The sequence below is a fragment of the Corvus brachyrhynchos genome, unplaced genomic scaffold (assembly GCF_000691975.1).
Source record: "Corvus brachyrhynchos isolate BGI_N302 unplaced genomic scaffold, ASM69197v1 scaffold152, whole genome shotgun sequence".
NCBI lineage: Eukaryota > Metazoa > Chordata > Aves > Passeriformes > Corvidae > Corvus > Corvus brachyrhynchos.
Window position 1 is genome coordinate 1,146,169 of NW_008237447.1, and position 21,063 is coordinate 1,167,231.

The 21,063-nt window shown below is 40.6% G+C and overlaps 1 protein-coding gene across 7 annotated transcripts in view; it reads right to left on the reverse strand.

The window, feature by feature from the left end:
- Positions 1-13,940: 13,940 nt before the first annotated feature.
- DCAF6 (DDB1 and CUL4 associated factor 6) overlaps positions 13,941-21,063 on the reverse strand; it is a 71,713-nt gene continuing 64,590 nt past the window's right edge. For all 7 annotated transcript variants that reach the window (XM_017731447.1, XM_017731446.1, XM_017731448.1 and 4 more), the window contains 4 exons: positions 20,112-20,268; positions 18,500-18,588; positions 15,884-15,989; positions 13,941-14,388 (listed from right to left, as the gene is read on the reverse strand). In XM_017731447.1, the coding sequence (XP_017586936.1) occupies positions 14,324-14,388; positions 15,884-15,989; positions 18,500-18,588; positions 20,112-20,268 (417 nt within the window). In that variant the 3' untranslated portion in view covers positions 13,941-14,323. The remainder of the gene's footprint in view (positions 14,389-15,883; positions 15,990-18,499; positions 18,589-20,111; positions 20,269-21,063) is intronic.

Sequence of the window (21,063 nt, forward strand, 5' to 3'; positions counted from 1 at the left end):
CTGTTTCATTAACTGCCTTGTCACTTTTTGAACCACAAGGGATATAGCTGCTATTTCTGCAGATAGCAGGAATCCAGTGTTAAAGTCAAGTCAGTAGCTTGGACTAAAATGAGGGGTACTTGTGTGGAGCACAAGGAGAAAGAACAAAGTTTGCACTGTCTGAATGTAGACCAGAGAACAATCAGATTTTCTCAGAGGTAATGGGCTGAGCTCCTGCAAACTAAGGTTGAAAAAGTCCTTTGATTTAGAGTTAGAAGAGGAGCCATGCCCAGCAAGGTTCTGTCTCCTCACCCCCTACGGAGCCATAAATCCTCTAATCCCACAGAGGTAAAAAAACCCCAAAGCCCCCAACTCTACCAGTGATTTTAGTCTGTCCTTTCTTCTGAAGGGACTGTAACTTGTTCAAAATTCTGTTTGCAATCAGCTCAGCAATATTCTGCCTGCTCCACACACACGGGAATTCTCACCCACAGCCACCCTGCAAATTCCTTGCCACTCGCTGTGCAGCTATCAGCTTCTTGGAGCTCAAAATAGCTCCCCAGCGTCACATCTGAGTGGCTCCCCTGCTCCCAGCTGACATTCCCAGCCCACAGAAATCTCAATATTCCTGTGCAGCTCCTTGGTTCGGGAAATCTAGAAATAACATGCTGTTTTACTATTATCTTTGCAAGTTTTGGTGACTTTTCTGGAGATAGTAAAACCAGGAGAAAACTCCTGCATGTACAACCCTGAAATTCAACAATTTATGACAGTGCTTTTTAACTGGTTCATGGGCTCATTTGTCACCATGGGGTTAAGTCCCCAGGATAGTTGGTGCCTCACGTAAGAGGAGCCTGGATAATTTGGCCATAGACTTAGAAAGGTGGCTCTAATTTCGACTAAAAATACATTTGCATTCCTTCTGCCTTATTCTTAACCCCACAGCTTCCCTCTCAAAGAGGCACAGCCCTTGTGCACTCCTTTCTCCCTCGCCCAGACTTTCTTTACACAACCCTGTATGCCTCTTTCCCAGCTCCCACTCTCTCAAGCCCCATCTTTCTTCCAGATTTAAGTCCCCAAAATCATCCAAAACTTAATTGATTTCTCCTTGTTTAGGCAAAGACAGAGAAGATTTCCAAATTTGAGGGTTGTATTATATGAAGTGCATTGGTAGGTAAGATGCTATATTAAAATAAGGTCACAGAAAGACAGTTTTATTCCATTTGCACTAAAGTTTTCAATTTTTTTGCAGTTCTTTTTTAACCAAGACAGGTATCTTTTTTAAAAGTCGTTAATTACATTAAATACTAAAGTACATTATATTGAATCACACTAAATGCAATGGAATAAACCTTGTTTATTACCAAGTTAATCACAAAGTGTTACTTTTACCCAGATTTAATCTGGACAGCATATTTTCAGTTTCACTGTCTCAGAAGCTCAGTATAACACAGAATTTGCTGTCTACTTAACAAACAAACAGGAGTAAAAGGCTAGATAATCATGATCTTGACATTCCTTCATGTTTCACATCTTCTAGACAGAGATGCTGGGGATCAGTTTCTCCCTTTAAATTAAAAATCAGAATAAGCTAAACAACCACCTGACTTTTCCCAGTGTTTGGTTTGGAAGGACTAACATAATTTGAAAAAGCTGCTTTAATGTATTGTTTTGTTGGTTTTGGGGGGTTTTTTTAAGTGCTCTTGCCCTGTCAGTAGTTAGCAGATCCAAGTAGTTTTAACTGGATATGTTTTTCTTTCTCCTCTGTTTACTTTTTCCTATTGCACAGCCAACTCATAGTTGGCTGCCAGTTCATTCAAAGCTGTTCAGTATCTTTGCAAGCTTCTAACAAGAAAATATATTTTCTTCACTAATTGTTCTTGAAGAAGGTGATTTGAATTATTAAATGTTCTTCAGGTCTACTTTCCTATGGTTTATGAGCTCTTGCTAGCTTCAGTCATCTGGAGAGAAATGAGGCTTATAAGTCTCCAGAAAACAGTATTTATTAGGAGCTACAACAAGCCACACTAGGGATATCATTTTGAAACCAATAATTATAAAAATTTTAGGTTAAAATATTTCTGTAAATTATAAATAAAGTCCATTGGGATTTTTTGAGAATGAAAATATTTTTCCTGGAGAAAACATTAGTGATACTGAAAGAGCTGTGTGTTGCCTCTGGGGACCCATTTTACTGAAAGCAAAGATGGGGAGGTGACCAGCTGGCTCAGAGACATTGAACAGGCTTAGAAAATCCTGTTCTTGATGTAGCTGATTTTGGCAGTAGCTTGAGAAGTCATGGTGTGATCTGGTACCTTTTCTCACTGGCCAGCCATGACCACAGATTTTCCATTTTCCAACTTTTTGGCAGAATTTGTAAAACTCTTGATATCTGAGAGTACAGTTGCTGAAAGCTGGAATCAAATGCTGCAGGCACTGAAGAGTCTCCCAAGAGCACCATGCATAAAATGCAAAGGCATTATGTGTACATATCTGTAAACCCAACGTGTGCTTCATCTTGCTTTTCTCCTGCTGTGAACGTGGTCTTCCTCTTTATCCTTCAGTACATAATTATTATTTTTGAGTGTGCATTTCCTTACCTATCAGGGTGTACCAGCTTTGGCTCTCACAATACATTTCATATTAGCTGTCCTCTGTGTTTGATATATCATTTTAGGAATACAATTATTTTTTGCTGACATCTCCACCACTTTGATTCATATAATGAATCAAAACCATTACAACAGGGAATAATTTATGAAACACTAAACAAGAAACCCTCCCCCACCAAGAGCTGACTAAGACAGGAACAAAAGGAGTAATCATGGGTGATAATTGCATTGTCTCATTCCATTTTCTTCTGAAACCTTATTACAGCTGTCCCAAGAAAACATGCATTATCCAATCCAAGTAATGACAGAGCAATTCTAAAAGCTAATTGTCTATAAAAATCTAGCGTTGATCCTTTACTCCTTGGAAATAGGAAGGTGATTGCATTGGTGTGCCAATTCATGGCCATCGTCACTGGGTCTCACATCCAACTTCAGAGTACCAACTTCTCCCCTTCATAAGGTGTTGGAAGAACAAAAACCCATTCAAATATTGCAGAGAGACCATTCCAGCACAGAGATGACTTCTCATTCATCATGGGTCTATATCTGAGAGAAAAATGAATGCAAGATCCAGTGGCTAAAAACTGAAGAGAAATTCTGTGGCCTGGAGCAGGAGGATTATCCTGGCACCTTCAAGCTTTAAAATCCTTTAAACTGATACCCTAGCTAGGAAAACACTAACATCTCTTCAAGCATTCCTTTCAAGACACAGGAAACTAGAAGGAGAAAGGGAAACAAATCACAAGTGGTTCCACCCAAGTAATTTTTTGGTGCTCCACTGACCATGTTTCATGCCACAGGAGTTACCTCAGATGGCAGTAGCGGGGTTGCTCCAGAGGGTCTGATCAAAGACCAGACCTGGAAATTGTCTTCACTCAGCAAGTCTTGGCTTTGCAGCTACTGCAAAAACAGCAAAAGAAAGTGAGAAGAAACATTCCAAGGGGAATGAGGATACCAAAGATAAGGGCTGAAATGCCTTCTGACTGAAGTTTAACCCTGTGAAAGAAAATGCATCAACTCTGCTTGGGAGTGGATAAAGAAAGTCCTAAGAAAGGAACATGAAACAATAACTCAAATTAGCCATTGTTGTTTCCACAGGTTTTGTTGGGGGTCTTGTTGGTTTTTTTCTTCAAGAAGCAATCATTAGGAGACTAAATTTGGATACCAGTCTGCCACTTACTGCTTCCTCTGCTACTACCATGGCCCCAAGCTGATGGTACAACAGCAAGAGGCCAACAGCCAAAATGGATTAGGAGTTCAGCTGACATCAACGTATCTCTGCTGAATTTCTTGCATCACATGAATGTCTTGGTGAAGATCAGTACAGATATTTAATAGTGACTTTTCTGTGTAGACAGTGTTTAATAGGCCAGAAACAATGCACAGGCATGCTGTACCGTAAACATTTTACAGCAGAAAGAACCAACAAGGCTCATCCCATGAATAAGAGGAAAAACAACCCTGAATTCAGCTATTACAAACATCCTAGTAGAAAAATGCCACCATTATTCATCTTTACAGATAAAAATATGGACTGATAAGTATAATCCCCCTTTTAGATTACAATTCAAGTCTGTTTGGTGCTGAGGGAGAAGTTTCAATCAATGTAGAAGTATGTGAGAGAATGGTATCTAGGAGTTTATCTTACTTGAAGGTAGATCATTATATATATGCAAATCATTGTGTAGCAAATAGAAGTTACAGATTATTAAAAATAAAAAAGAAACATGCAGTTTCTCAGTGATTTAGTGAAATGCTGTACCCTGAGCATAAGGGCAAGTGATGCTTTTATGCGAGAGAGTAGCACATCTCCTACTAGCCCCAAGATATGAACAAGTCATACTCACAAAAATAACCAAAATTATTATTGGTGATCCAAACTTGTTTTGATTTGGTGTGGGATTTCGATCCTGTGCCTTTAAAAGCTGGCAGTTTAGCAAAAACATCAAGCTGCATAATTTCCCACTGGCTAGAAAAATACTGCTGATGATCTCTCAAGTGGAACTGAGCAAAAAAGCTTATCTCATGCAAACAGTGAGTGGTGTATTTTTGGGGTTTTTTCCCCTCTGTGTTACATAATAAGAAATCAGGTGTGTTCTTCACTTTTCTTGGAAATACTGATTCCTCGTTTCAACTGCTGGTTTTTAAGAACTCCCTTTAATGCGTATATTGGTTATAGGAGTGAACATTAATCTGTAAAAAAGGCCTAGAATTTGATTACTACACACTCAATGCAGATTAATGAATCTGCAGATTCAGCTGCACAAGATCCCTGTGCTCATCCCTCAAGCAAGGATGTTGATAAATGAAAAAAGCCTGGCACATTTATCCTGGATGTTTCAGGTTGTACTGCACAAACAGATGAAATGGAGCCCAGAACAAATGGACCATCCCAAACCCACCGTCCCTTCCAGCTCAAAACCCACAACCTTTAAAGTCAGTGCATCTCTCAGCTGGTAACTGCATTTTCTTTTTGCCATAACAAGACCAGGTGTTGTTCACAATGGCAGAGCTCAAAGTGATGCACAGTGAATTATGTAGACAAATGAGAAGCCTCCCTATGCTGCTGCCATTATGGGGTCATTTTTGTTCACTCACCTGGAGGAAGGGCTGCTTTTAATTCTTCCCTTCCCTGCCCTTCCCTGTGTTCTCTCTGCTTTGTCCATTAGCAAAGGGACCTCCCTGGTTGTGCCATTTTGGAGCTAGCACTCTTGAAAAGCCAGTTCAGAGATGAGAAATTTCAGGTACAACTTGGTAAATCCAGAGGACGCTGGTGGAAGCTGCTGATAGGATTCCAGTGTTCATCCATCTACTGCATGTGGAATATAAGGAAGAGGAGCCAACTCAAAGATTTCTGAAATTAATTACAGTTTTCTCCAAGTAAACAAAAACGATTTTTTTTTCCCTGACGAGTGAATTAACTTCTTCATAGTCTACATTTTTCAGCAAGTGAATCTGATGGGGTTTTAATGTTCTTGTAAAGCCAGGAAAATGTATTAGAAATTGCTAACATTTATTATGTTCCTTGGCAGAATAGTTAGATACTGTGGTTAAAAAAAAACCCCTACACTGATTGTCTCTCTTTAATAAATACTTTTAAGTAAATAAATGGAGCTTAACTTATTTACTTAATACTATAAGTAAATAAATGTTGAACAACTTAAATAAAAGATAAACAAAATAGTATTTCTGCAAGAAAATAGTGTCCAAATTTAGCCCATGCAATTTTTGTCAGAAAAGAGAAGCTAAAATTATCTCAAGCTAAACCAAGGCTCTCACATACTTGTCATTTAGGAACTCTTTCAGTGACATGCGGGCAAAGACTAGAACTGACAATTATTTCAACAGAAAAAAAGAACAAAACGGAGGTTAGAGGACGCGTTATTTATTGTGCTCATCTGACAGCCCAAATGCAATGAGATGAGGCAGAAGTGCCCAGGCACTGTTTACAGGAAGAATCATCTCTTGAAATAGATTTTCATTTCCCTTTGCTCTGTCCTAATTAGAAATGTCAAATTTCTCTGCAGAAGGAAAAAAAAAAGGCATGGGAAAAGTTTTTGCTTCCTCCTCCTCCTTAGAAGATGAAAATATGAGTAAGAACTGAAATATCTGTCTGCAATAAATGAATGTTTGTTTGCTCAGCCTAAAATTTATTTACATTTTTGAAAGTGTGGAGTGCCTTGTTCATAATCTAGTTAGTTCATCAAAAGTATATTCAGATATGAATTCTTTACCTTGGAATGATGACGAATCTGTTATCCAATGAACTTCACCTGAGACACCAGCAAACCAGGGAGACTTTACACAACGCTGCGTGTAGAAAGCAACAGGATAGCTGAGCAGTGCAGGAAAAGTGGCATACACAAGTTGTTCATGGATACCAAGGCATATCATGTTTCTGAAAACAATAGTGGAAAATTAATTTAATATAACAACACAACTATTATGGCGGACTTACCACTGCACATGGTATAAAGGAGTCACAATAAATGTGTTTCACAAAACCCCCCAACCCACAGCAGTAGTTGTTTAAAACCGAGTTGACTTCTCCTACACCTGTGGTGCTGGTTATTTTTGTTGGTTGGCTGGTTTGTTTGTTTTTCTTCTGATTTCTGCTCTTAGATCCAGGAGGTTCCCAGATCCTCAGGCCATGTGCACTCCAGCTGGCTGACAAACCCTTACAAGAAATGTTCTTGTTCAAACGTGGTCCTGTGCCATGTTGGAACAGGATGTTTCTTCTCTCCTTTTTTCATTTCAAATTGTTTTGTGAACAGAAAATTATAAGGACATTTCGTTTTCAAAACATTTCTGTAAGGAAATATGCTGCCTGTGTTTTGAGAGGGGTGCAGTGACTCCAACAACATCAATTCCAGCTCGCAGCTGCGTTTGGATCCCAAGTCCTTGGCTCTGGGTGTGTGTCAGGCTGCCAGACAGCTTAACTTCCCCCAGCAAAATGGGAAGCCCTCCTTGGCTCTGCTGGCTGCTCATGAGAAGGGGCCATGGCTTCATCAAGTCCCTTGCTCAGGGCAATCCACGAGGCTTTCAGGCAGGCTTGGATTACACGGGAATTCATCTAGCTCTGCATGTTTTGTGGCTCAGTAAGCAAATCTGGGAACAAATTGATGGTTTAAAATAAATTTTGCTTCTGATGTGCCAAATGGACCACTTGGGTAGATTCCTAAATCTGAATGTCTGGCTGTGGAGTACCACCCTCTGAGGCAGCTGAATCCCATCCATCTGCCACCCTCCAGCCCACAGTTTAGCCCAGAAGTTGCATTTTTCTGAAGTGCACCCCATCCTAGGGAGTTACCATGGCAACTGAGGGACTGACTGGAAGATGCCGATCCTGCTACAACTCCGCTTCTGTCAGGATACAGCTAAATCACTAAAGGTCTATTTTATGGTCTTTATTGTAAGACCTAAGGTGATTAAAGAGCACAGGTCACACCTGCACAAACCCACCCTGTTCAGAGCTGTTACTCCCATATCAGTGACAATTCCATTTGTTGTACCAGCCTGTTTACTATTTTGAGAAAGCCCCAGAAGCACTCAGTTTTGCTCTCGCACAGCTCACCAAGCAGTGCAGCAGCAATGCCACTAATGGTTTACCAGGAAACACATGTGCTCCCTCCTCTCCTCAAGAGGTTAATGTGAAGCTGCCAGTGTGGAGGAATTTGTTACAGACTAAGTCACCTCCTATTTTTAAAAGGTTGGTGGAAGAGGGCTCACCTCAGAAATGTTAAAGGCTCCAAACCCTGCTTTTATTATTAGGCTGATAAGGGATGATAGGCAAATTGTTTTCTCATTCATGCCCAATTTCTCAATCTTTGGAAGAGGAGTTTTGATGTTGGTGTCTCTCTCTGTAAACTGGCTCTAACACCATTTTAAAGCTGAACTGTGTAAAAGCTAAATATGATCACCACTTACGTCATCCCTGAGGCGATAGCTGAGCACTGTCAGAGGAGCATGGCAACATTTGACTCAGAGCCTCATGTCTCAATGGTTGAGCATCCCATTTGCTCTCTGGCTGCCAGAAAACTTGGTGATACAGCTCAAACCCCTGGTGGGCACAAATCTGGGGCTCTGCTGCTAGGCAGAAGAGATTCCCAGCCTCAGTTTCCCATCTACTCTTTCTTCAGTAATATATCCTGGTGGATGTCCCACATTTTTCAGCCTGCAGTTTCACTGAGACACCAGCTACCTTCTCATGGAAAGGAGAAGAGCCTGTTTCTCTTCTAGATGTACAGCACAGCAGTTTGTTATCCTGCCTAGCTCTGCAACTTGGAAATACTTTGTTATAGCCATGTCACGTGGCCATTACCCAGCAACTCAGGAGGTCACATCACTCTGACAACTTTTAATGCAGGATACCCCCTGCATTGGGGGTAATGCAGGCACCTGGCATTGGAGCATTTCCCTGCAGCCCAGCTGCACTTCAGTCTTCTCTGTAACATGCCTCTGCTTTTAGACTCTCTTTCAGTGAACCAAAATATCACTGCTGCATTGAAAATTTCCCCCTTCCCTCAGTCTTGTCTTTTCATTTATCCTTACCTTCTTTACTTTCAGCTGCTTTCTGCTTCCCAGGGAATGAATATGCAGAGGGAAGTGCAGACCTTTCTCCTGCTCCTCGTGTATACTCTCTGTCTGTCCACTGACAGTCCAAAACTGCATCTTGGGTTCACTCTCTTACACCTTTGAGTCACTACTCCAAACTGCTTGACAGAATGCCAGCAAACAGAGGGGAAAGACAGCATGAGAAGCAGGGTGAGAGAAATGAAATTATGAAGCTCATTCAGTTTCTCATTTCTGTATCTCTTGCCCAGCTCTCCTCTATAAGAGTATGTAACAGTCCAAATTTAGAGCCTCCAGACTGCAATCAAATCCATTCAGCGTGGTGATGTGAAATCCAAGTGGTGTGAATGAAGCAGAGTTTCTGAGCCATCACATGGATTTTCAGCGCGGTGGGAGAAAGTGTGTGACTGTCACCCTTGGTGGCACCCATGGCCCCAGGGAGCTGCCAGAGCAGGCACACACAGCGTGATTGTGAGGGAGTGAGGGGCTGGGAATTGTTCCTGCCACGGGGAGAGGGTGCTGATGGAGGTGCTGACTGTAATTCTGGGGGTGTGCCAGTCTCCCTGCACTTGGGCTGAGCAAGAGCTCCTGCCACAGAGAGAATCCTCCTCTTCAATGTACTCATTGCACAGCCGTTACATGAAATGGTAGCAGGTGCACAATATAATTATATTTGAAAAGGAAAAAAATTCACTTGAGAAAAAATCAGAATTTTGAAGTGGGTCTTACATGTTACATCCTTGTGCCTGGAAAGCTTCTGTAGTGCAACCAACATCCAAGCCAAATGGTTTTGCCACAGTGCCTAACACTATTTTTAAAGCCATGTTCATTTAAAGACTTACAGAACCCTTCCTTGCTCTTTGTAATCCTGGGTAAAATAACCACAAATTATTTAAAAGCACAGAATCTCCCCTTTGAATGCTCATGGAATTAGACAGGAAACAGCCCCAAACACTTTCCACCATGAACAAAGTCCTGAATGGGCATCCTCAGAGCTCTCTACTGACAACTATGACAACATTAAATCAGCAAGAATTGAAGTGAGAGCCCCAACTCACCTTGCACATAATACTGAATGGTCATCACTCTCTGAGGAATAACAACCCCATCTTGCAACTTGGCAAATGTCACATTCAACCCACCATTAAAAGCACCTTGTGTTAATTACTGTTCCTTTAGATGACTTAACTAAAACAGGTTTGTTTTAAAAGTATGTAGTTTTTAACCAAATTTCTTTAGAAGTGAGGTGAGGAAGGAGAAAATATTGGGAACAGGGTCTGAGCATGGAGTCATCCTGCAGAGGGGAAGGAGAAGAACTGCAGTGCTATTTGAGAACAGCTGCAGATCCCCTGGGATTTGTTTTCCAATTAGTTACAAAGCCCATTAACAAATTCTATTTAGAGGGTTTTCCATTTAAGTGAGATTTTCCTAAATTAGTAGCCATCAGTTCTTATTTGGATAGTGAATCTGCCAAATTCCATGGATTATACTAGTGTACAGCCAACCTCCTGCAAAAAAAAAAGGCAGCATGGTAATATGGCGGAGTCATAATCAGAAAGAAAGGAGCTTGCTTTAAAGAGTAGCATATCCCTATTTTTCCTATCAAAACACCGTGCTGTGTGTTTTAGTAGGAGTTGTTTTTTGAACTTCAGTTTGCTCTGTCAGTAAAGGGAAATTAATCTAGAGGGGAGCATTGACAGAAAGTTCTTAAAAGGCACTGAGAAGGTGGATGGTGCCTTTTCATCAAAAGAACAAAGCAAATGCAAATAACAAAAGAAACATTTAAACCTAAGGAAAATAAATCTCTATTACCTTCAATAACTCAGGCTCACCAGTAGAGAATGTCACTAAGACAAACTGGATGCTTACACAGATAAAGGCATTTGTGCATGTTTTAAGTCATGGAAATAGCTTAAAATTTATTTCACCCCACACTTCAAAGACTCGTTCAGTCTCTGTTTGGGCAGAGCAGTGACCTCACACGTGCCTCTTGTGTCTTGTGCCTCTCATTCCCTGTCCTTCAGCTGAGGCTTTTGGAGTTGGCCTCTTGTCTGTGTGTGACTGCATCAGGAGGAATATGGGCTGGGACCCAACTGCTGCTAACTGTACCTCATTTTTCAACAGTGCTGCCAGCTCTGCCCACGGAACAGGACTATTCCCAAGGATTCTTTGTGACAGCCTGAGCCTCAGAGACTGAGCCTGGCTCAGTGGGATCTTTCCAAAAAGAAGTGGCTTTGTAGAATGAGCACTCAGCTCTCCCAGGCAGCCCCTCTGAACATTTCCATCCCTTGCACACAAGCACACATACTCAGTGGTTATCTTGTTGGTGCAAGGCCAGTGAAACCCCTATTGAACATTTACTTCTGCAATTTCTTCCTCAAAAATATCCTTCACAAAAGTGACACCTGAACCTCGCTCTTCCCAGCACACAAGCACTGACAGTGCTCAAGCGCACGCGCAATCCTCAGTCCACACAGCAGGAGAAGGTGTTCCCTGTATCCTTATCACCATCCTGTCCATCAAATTTGGGATCTTATTAGAAAATAAACATTTTGGATATCTCTTTAAACATCCAGCTAAATCATCTGGTCATTTGATGCTCAACAGGAGCATTGAGGTCTGTAGCTTGTTGGTCTTTCCCTCCCACCGGCTCGCTGCGAAGGAAGGATGGTGGTCTCCAGTACGGTGTCACCATGGCAGGAACTGAGCCAGGGCGCCGTCCCCATCCCGGATTTTTGCATCCTGCGGGTGCACACGGGACACGCTTGTACCAGCGCAGTAGGAACGGGGCACTAGAGGGAGCTCCGGCAGCACTGCCCACCTCCGAGCCCCAGGCTGGAACCGGACCCTGAGCACAAGATTGGCAGCTGAACTTGGGAGGCCTTGGGGTGGCTCATTACTTCGATTAACTTCTGTGCACATTTGAATAACATTTTCAGATATCCTTTGGCTGCTACAAACTCTAGAATTACCAGCATCCGCCCTTCTGCCGACAGCTCCTATTAGTGTATGGTTCTAGGAACTGAGATTTAACCCATCACATAAATGTTAATTAAAAAAACCAACCCAAACACTGTGGATTATCCTAGTTGTAGAAAAACTGCTCAAAAAGCTTCAGCAAAGTTTGAAAAATCTTCTAGATATTAAACTATTTCTCTTAGTGAGATTCAATCCTCCTTTTAATGAGTAAACCCGCAGCTACGCATCAGGAATTAAAGCTAATATTTAGCCTTTGAATAAATAAGAGACATTTTGGGAATAATGTGCCTGTTGGGGAACTCTGGAAAAAAAAGACAAGATTATTGCATTTGGCAGGATCTTTGCTGGCAATTCCTGTAACTAAAGCAAAAGTGGCAAAAGAAGCTTTTTTATTTTTAGAGAGACATCCACAGTGATTTAGTAAACCTCTCTGGAGAAGACAAAAGCTATCCTCTCCATATATTTACCTGAGGAAGAATTCATTTTCAAGGCAAAAAATTAATAATTTCTAAGTAAGAAGAGTCAGGCTTCTGTAGAAACACCAGAGCTATTTTTGGAAGAAAATACCTCAAATATCATCTACAGAGAACCCAACTGCATCAAATGTTGTGTTACTGTATTTCATTCACAAAATTGCTCAGGAGCCCCAGCAGTGGAGCAGACAACCCTACTTTATCTATGTACTAAATACCTTATATGTATTTCCTGTATAGTTCTTATAATCTAATGAGAGCAGAACCCCTGTTATAAAAATTCAAGGTTAATTTGCATGTGGTAGAAAAACACTGCTCAGTGCAGCGCTATGAACAGCGCTAAACCCCTGTGTTTCTCCCTTCCCAAACAGATCCACCACAAAGTCATAAAATATTCTTTCATTTCTTGCTGATCTAAACAGGCTTGACCAAAATGTTATCTCATGAGAAAAAACTAGTTATGCTCCCTTCTCCCACAGAAGGGCCACTTACTCCACCAGAAAAGACAGAGATCCATATTATCTGTCACTTTCACTCCATTTCCTTAACAAACAAGCATCTTACCTTGACATTTTCTACTCTCCCTTGTTGGTGTTAGATACCTTCTCAAACACTTAGCAGATCTCCATCCTCTGTTGCACCGACCTCCTCAGGATGTGAAGTCTCTTGGGTTTCACTGCACTCCAGTGTTTGAGGTGTCCATTCTTCTCAGCACCCTCTGCCTCCAAAAACTTCTTTGCCAACAGTTATTTTCTCCTTTGCCAAATTCTCTTCACTGGATCACTTTCAATGCTTCTAATAATTTGCTCTTCCTCAGTGATTTTAACTTCTCCTTTAAAACAAACAAGGAGACCCACCCAGCCACCCTTATCCATCTCCTCACACTTTTCCTCTCCCCTCATGTTATTCTTCCCTTGCCCAAATATCTTCACTATTACTGCCAGCTGAGTTCCATATAATTGCCACTTCTCCTCCCTCACAAATTTCTCTTTATCTCTTTCAGTTGTTTTATTTTCCCTTCTCTCTCTGTTTCTGTGCTTTATATCCCTCCCCTGTGCCCCTTCAGCCTGCCTGCACTGTGAATCAGGACATCAGAATGTTGTGCTAATGTTCTTTTTTTATTTGGTGTGGGGAATTCCTTTTGTTGATGTAAGCAAAGTTTGTGAAGCTTGTGTGATGCATGTGTATTTTAATGTCAACAGGGTAATGAAGGCTTCAGTACCCTCATCCCCCGATTTAGAATTCTTCCCAGCATTCTGTATTCCCAGTGGAGCCTCTCAGCATCTGCCATCCTTGGCAAGAACTGCCACTGAGCAAACAGCTCTTCCCACTGCTCCACCTTCCTTCCTTCACTTTCTCTTACCCATTGCCATCCGAAATTATGGAGGAAGGGTAAAGCCCATAAAACACACTGAAGAGCCTTCCCAAATAATTACAGCTAGGAAACAATGTACAGGAATTTTCAAATTCATGTTCCCCAAGTCCAGTGGAAATTAAGATGTATCTGCTGCTGTTGCAAAGAAGGCAAACTCACAGATGCATCCAGGAAAGACAATTGTTTCACCAGCATTACAGACCCAAGCGCAGAGAATGGGAAGTGGCACCCTACAGCTGAGGGAGAGAGAATTTTTGCCTACATTTGGGTTTCCTGTGGAAAAGCAAGAACTAAGAGATGGAGGGGTCTCAAAATCCCCAGCGCTCACTGCAAGAAATAATTGTATTTGTCACTTCACAAACATTGTAAGAAATTATGCAAATACTGCAAAGGCAGCAAATGGTTGTAGTTACAAGGTGATAATGGCTGCACAAGGAAAAACCACAGAACTACTTAAAACAACCAAATCTTTTAATTAGAAAGCAACAAACATGCAAACAGCAGGTATAGAAATTTATTTGAACCAACGTTTTTACTATAATGAAAGTTACTTTAAAACATTGATCCAAGCTCTCACATTTGCTGTTTAGGGAAAATATTGCACTTGGCATCTTCTAGCACCCCTCATACATGGCAAAACATTTTAAAAACATTTTTGCTTATTTTAACTTGCACACTCTCCCCAAGTCATGCACACAGTCATTCAAAAAACCAAAAGGTTAGGTTATCCAAAAGCAATACCTCAGAATTGCACTAAAGCTCTGTAAGGAAAAATATAATTAATGTCTTATACAAATTTCATTGACCTCCAGGTGCTCACACACAACTGGTGGTTACTCTTCATCTTCGTTTTCGTTCTCCTGGCCAGATCCTTCTGATCTGTCACCTTCCAATCGGTCTGCAAAACACAGATTTAGTAAAGAGAACTTGCAAAGTTTTCTTTTTCTGGTAAATATTTATAACATGCTGTCTCCCTGGGCTATTACACAATGGGAAATGGCTGTGGGTTTTACGGTAGAAGAAAGTCTGTGTGGACTGACAGCAGAGAGTGGGTAGAAATCTTACCACAAGAAAGGAGAAAAGGAGAAATGCCCTAAAGGATTTCCAGGCATAAAAGCAAACTCTGTGTACAAAAGGAAAAACCTTGTAGCTGCTGACTGGCTGTCAGCACAGAAAAGATGAATGCAAGCCTAACGTTAAACTGAGATGGTAACTACAAGGGACAGAAGTGCTGTGCTGGGGAGCTGAAGCTACAATAGCTACAGTTAGAAATTTGAATAGTCCAGAAACTGGGGGATCACTGCCTGTCACTTCAATACATCAGGAAAAGTGCCTTTTGATGTAAATATTTAGAGAAAGGCAAACACAGAAATGTGTGAGGGAACATGACTGGCTCAAGATCAATCACTCAAGCAACATGCAGTCAGGTTAAGAAACTCTCCACCCAGCTGTAACAGATTTTTGCTGAAATTGTTGTTAACTCAAGTGTTGGGCAGTTCTTCTAGTATTTCATTCAAAAGAGATAATGACAACTGAAGGAAACACATGGAGGTGTAGCACTGAGCTGGACACACAGCACCCTCCTGGCTCCCAGCACTCACAGAGCAGCCAGAGGTGAGAGAGGAGCAGCAGCTGCCACCAGGCACAGCTTCCTTCCCACCTCACCACTGCAAGCCACTGCTCTGCTCAGCCAGAGTCCCCATATTCAGTATCTCCAGTCACTTTCACCTTCCTCCACAGGTCTGTTAGGTTTTTGCCCCATGTGCCATGCCAGTCTCCCAAAACACCATCTCCTTGCTTCCTACACAGTGTGTGATGTCTCTCCACTGACCTCCATCCTCAGGGTCAATCCACTGCATTCAACCTCTCCAGCACCAACATCCAGTTCCCAATGATGATTCCTCCATGCAACCCTCTTTTCACCAGTTTCAGCCTCATGGGAACTGGAGGGGCATCCTGCTGCCCTAGGAACAGCTGCCAGCAGCCTCAGCAATAACCTCCTACAGTCCTGTATCTTCACACCCTCCTTAACCCCACACAACTCCAAGCCCACAATCACAGTCAGTTTATCTTACAACTCATTCCAGTCCTCCCCAATAGTTTTCCCATCACACAGCACTCAAAGATCATTCCTGAAGAGAGTATTTTTCAACATCTAAAAATACATGTTGCTCTTTGTTTTGAGACAAAAAATAACAGCTGCAAAGATGTTGCAAGTCTCACGCCAAAGAAGCAATTCCTAAGTACTTCTATTAAGAGAACCTTGAACAACCCTTGAATCTTCTCACCAACCCCAAGTACAGCCATGGGCAGCTGAAGGTCTTGATGATTTCCCAATCCACCTGCTATTTCACAGACCAGTGTTGTGGAGAAGCTCTTCAGAAGTCTCTCACCTGCTCTTATATGATTCAACGAAGCCAACATTCGGAGCATGAAGGAAGCTGGAACAGTGATGGTGTTTCTGGTCTCTTCCAGCATTAGTTCATTACGAGTTATAACCTGGAGGCAGGGAAAGGAAAAAGCCAGCATCAGAAATGAACACAAAATTATACTGCATCAATATGGGCTTGTAGATACAAAGTTTCTATGCAAAAGTCATTTTATAGAGACCAAAATTACCATAAGGGAGCAATATTTTAATAATTGGTATTGAATACTGTTGTCTGTGGTAAGAAAAGTCAGACAGTGGACTCTGCCTGCAGGTATCCTGTTGTCTGTCTAAAGAATATTCTAGTAAGATCATGGTTCCATTGTCCACATGCATGGCAGATATTAAGACGAGTGACTAAGAAAAACTTTGGAAACCTTGCATGAAGTAAAGCAGATTGATGAGAGAAAGTGCTGTTTCCAGATGGCAACTGTTGTAGAGAACAGAGTTCTAGCACCAGTGCTGGCCAAGAATGTGGGAAGGAAAAGAGATGAGGTTACCCTCAACTCCTACCTTCATGCTGCTTGAAACTTTTGGAGAAAATCCAAGGAACACAAGCCATTTTCTATCCCACTTCAGGAAAACTCTTTAGCTCCATAATTCTTTGTAAACAGATCTACAGCTTGCTTCTAAATGACTTGAAAGAGCCAGATCCTACTGTCTCAGTTTCAAGGAAAAAAAAACCTGCTAATGAATACTTTTAGCTCTCTTCCCTCATTCCTTCCTCATGGTACTTCCTTGCCATTCTTCTTCCCATAAATTCTAATCCCACACTTGTCTCAGCTTGTCTAAGCTTGTCTCAGCTTTTAGCCTGTATTCTTTTGTTACCATTAAGGACAAAAATTTTTTTAGGTGGAGACAAGTTCCGACCATTTTTCAGTCTTTGCTCCCAGATCAGCTGCTGTAAGACAGGAAAATAATGTAATTCTTGCTCTTCCTGAGACTCTTCAAGCCTGTTCCTCTTGTGAGGAACATGTTGTTGCAAATGTTTGCAGCGCCCTTCTCCCTTCCCAATCAAAGCACCTCTTTTCTGTCGTTCTCACCTGTTTGCCAGGCTGATCACTCCCTAACAGAAGCAAACTGAGAAGGCCGCAGGCTGCTGTTTATTCCTCTTTCACCCTCTATTTCTCCAGTGCATCATCAGTAACATCCCCTGACAACCTGCTGCTGAGGATTTCTCTCTATTCAGAGGTTTGTTCTCATCCTCACTGTCTTTTCCTACTCACTAAGGTCATGGCCTCTCTCAATTTTAAATGCAGTTCTATATCTATATGGAACTTGCCTCAAACACTGTTTTCTCCCCAGACCTTCCCCCTTCTATGGAAAATTCAGTTTAGGTATGTTGGACACTTACTCCAGCCAAACTTAACATGGTGAAAACTATTTTATTGCTATGAACATCTCCTGTCCTCTACACAGGTATTCCAATAAAGGGATTAAATTAAGAAAGAAAAAACATGTAAAATTACAAACCGCACTGCAGTCAATTCTTCTGAAAGTTCTACATTTTTTATTAAAGAAAACATAACTCAATATCTAAATCATTTCTAATCATTAGAAATAAAGTGAGAGAACTAAAGTACGATAATTACTTTTACCACACATTTATGGTTAGAAATACTTCTAAACCCCAAAGGCTCCAAAACATGTCACGACTAAAGCTGTCACACAATATGCAAAGAAGCGTCACTTCGCTCAGTGCTAAAAAAATGGGAAAGGTTCAAAACTCACAAGTGGATGGTTTGGGGTTTTTTCAAGGGATGTGGGGTGGTGGCTAAGGGTTGTGGGTTTCTGTTTGTTTAAAATATATTTAGCACTACTAAAGAGAAAGAATGATTAAAAACCACCCAGTCTACTATATCTGTGCTGCCCAAGAGTTTTCACCAAAAAAATCCCCCAAAGTGACCACCCCACAACCCAATCTCTCCTACAACATTGCTTACAGAACACCATATAACATTTTGATACATTATTTTATGTGATTCACTCAAATATGATTATTCAGCAGTCAGCTATATGGTCACCCCAGGCCAGTTGCTGTATCCAGTTATTACTCTGAGGGCAACATGGAAATAATAGTTACATAACTTTACGTTGGACTTTTATAAACTGATTGGGCTTCCAATGTTTGCTTTATTCCATGAAGTTCCCATTTGCAATCTTAACTCCCTTTTATGCCACTGAATATTTAATAGGATTGATTTTTGCACTCCCTGTTGTTCTGTATTATTTCCTTCAGTTTATTTCCTTCACTCTTCCTGTCATTTATTTGTTTAGAGACAAGCACTACATTCATTTATTAATTCCTGCCAGTTTTCCTTCAATATCTGAATGTTCACACTTCTTCCAACTCCTTTCATGTACATAATACCAGATCATGTTATATAATTTCTAGGAGAGCTGATGAAATGCAAAGTGCCAAGGATATGAAAGTCAGCTGTTCTGAAGGGCAGCTGTATATTTGTAGCTCATTTGTCGAACATTAAATAACTCTGCTAATTCAGTATCAGAAATTTGTACCAAAGGCTTTCACAGAATTAAAGATACAACATTACCATGAAAAAGGAGGAAAGGTTCTTACCTCATCTGCCAGTTTTCTGTTAAAAATCTTGGATTCTTCCAATGGCGACCAAATTTTTATATCATAATCAATACCCGAAGAGGCCAGAACTAGAAGTAAGTAAGAGTAATTCTAAATTAAATGTGTTATGTGTTTATTGGTATTTTCTGCCCTTAAATGGAAGAAAAATACTTCACTTGAAGCATTTATTTGCAAATGTCGAATCTCATGCTGAACAGAGCTTGTAATTACCAAGCCTCCACATGATAGATTATATGGTTTTGAATCTATCAATATATATATATGAAGAAAACAAATGCAAGCATCAACAGCCCCCTGTTTAAAATATGAAAAAAAATCACCAGAATATACAAAAGATAGAAGCAGAAAGTAAGAGCAAACCCAGCCACTACTAATACATTTCTGCTGGTAAATATATGCATTAATAACAAAGCTTTAGGATTTGTAGAGCCAGGTAAAAAGGCAGAACCAAGATAATTTCAAATGTACATTTGATAATTTCAGTGAATTTCATGTAAATTTATTTGATATTTAAGTATAAAGATGCAGTGGATGCTGTTATAAGTAAGGTATGAAAAATGTGAAAAGTCGCAGAACATTCTCTAGATCATTGCACAAAAAACACTGCAGGAATTAAAATTCCACAGAAAGGTCTCAGTAACTGGGAAACTGAACAAGATCAACTGTCCTACAAGGAGGATGAGCTCTCTTAATGACACTTCCAGAGTGTGACAGGGAGACAGTCACACTCCAACAAGAAACCAGCAAAGCTACAGGGCACTTTGAAATGTGCTTCCAAAGGGAGTATATAACTCAGGACATTTACAAGAACTCAATTTCAGTAAAAAATTTAAAAGTTCAAGGCTTACCCTATGTAGGACAGTATTCCATGTTTCTCCAAACTGTTAGAAAAACCCCCAGCCTCTTCTGATATTCTAGAACAGCTTTACTTGCTAATTTATTAAGAGCTGACTATTACTATACAGCCATATAAGCTGTGAAAAAAGAAGTAACACAAATACTTTCTCTGACTGTGTCAGAAGCTGCAGGATGGGTCAGATTTTCCAGCTACATGCAATTCCTTCTACTACTTTGGTCCATCTTTTCTCTGAAGGTTTTCCTCTAAATACAAATAGAATTTCTATGAATTTCATTAATTCTTCTAATCTCACAATGCCAGTGAGAGGGAGACACCCACTTCACTCCATTTTTTTGAACAGGGCCAAGCAGAGACCAGATTCCAATATAATTTCCCAAGTATTGCTGGCATTTCAGCAACCCCATGTGTCCCTCATTAGTGTAATGGAAAACATTTTCTGTGTTGAGGGCAGAAAAAATTTGAGATTCTTCTTATTACATCTGACAATACTTCTATAAATTCTATGTCAGGAGTAATTTGATTTCAATAAATTTTTGAGTAAGGAGGGATTTAAGGGCCAAAGGTCATTAGTAAGAGGCAAAATTAATAGTATTATCTGAGTTACATGGAGAAACATGAACAATAGATCATTAATCATTGCAATGCTCTGTTGAGACAGAGTTTAAGACTGAGCTTTAAAATGCTCTAGTGCAGATAAGCTGGACATGCAGAGTGTCAGAATGCTGCTCTTACTGGGGTCAAAGGGGTGAGGCTGCAGACAGTTCACCACGTGGTTGTCAGCCTCCAGCAGCATGAGGTGCTCAGCAGTGTGGCGGTCCCAGATGAAAATGTGGCCGCAGTCTGAACCACTCATGACAAAGTTGGATCCCCAGAAGTTGGCTTCCTTTATCTGCAAGAAAAACAAAACTTTTTAAGACCCAGCCAGTGAAAACCCCATCAAAGATTACACTCCTGCGTCTGCAATAACACTGCTGCTGAAGGAAGAGCTCTGCCCATGGAGAAACAACATTTAAGACATTTTAAAGGAAACATTTAAAGAAGAATGATTAAAAAAACTTAAAGTTTTAGATTTCAGAGCAAAGTAGCTGCTAACAGGAAAAAAAAAGAGAGGAGTTGGGGCAGACTGAGCAGTTTGAAAACAAATGTCAGCAGATCTGTCACTTTCTAAAGTGACAGGTACGATACTGCAGACAGGGGTATGCAAAGGAGTTTCTAGGAAGAGTTTGGCTAAATTAGAGTGTGTGACAGGCTAATGCCTGGGGAGGATTTTCCATTTACAGAGAAAGAGGAGACAAGACAGAAGCTTATGAAAACTTGGGGGTGGAAATTAACGAAATCAAAAACTTAGGAATTTTTTTCTCCCCCCTCGCTATAATAAATGAGATAAAAATTAAGACCTCTTAGCCCAATGCCAAAATTAAGTTACAAATCACTGAACAAATGCAGGCATCCAGGTAGAAATGACCCGTCAGCTTCACCTATTACAGCAAGAGTAGATGAAAGTGCCTCCCAGTCACAAAATGTGGTATTGTATTATTAGAACAGTAAGTATTATAAGTATTATCAGAACTATGTTATTATCTGATAATAATTTAGGCACATTATCTGTATTTTGGTATGGATTCATAATTTATTTCTTACATTAAATATACTGTTAGTATTTCTTGTATATTATTTATAAACC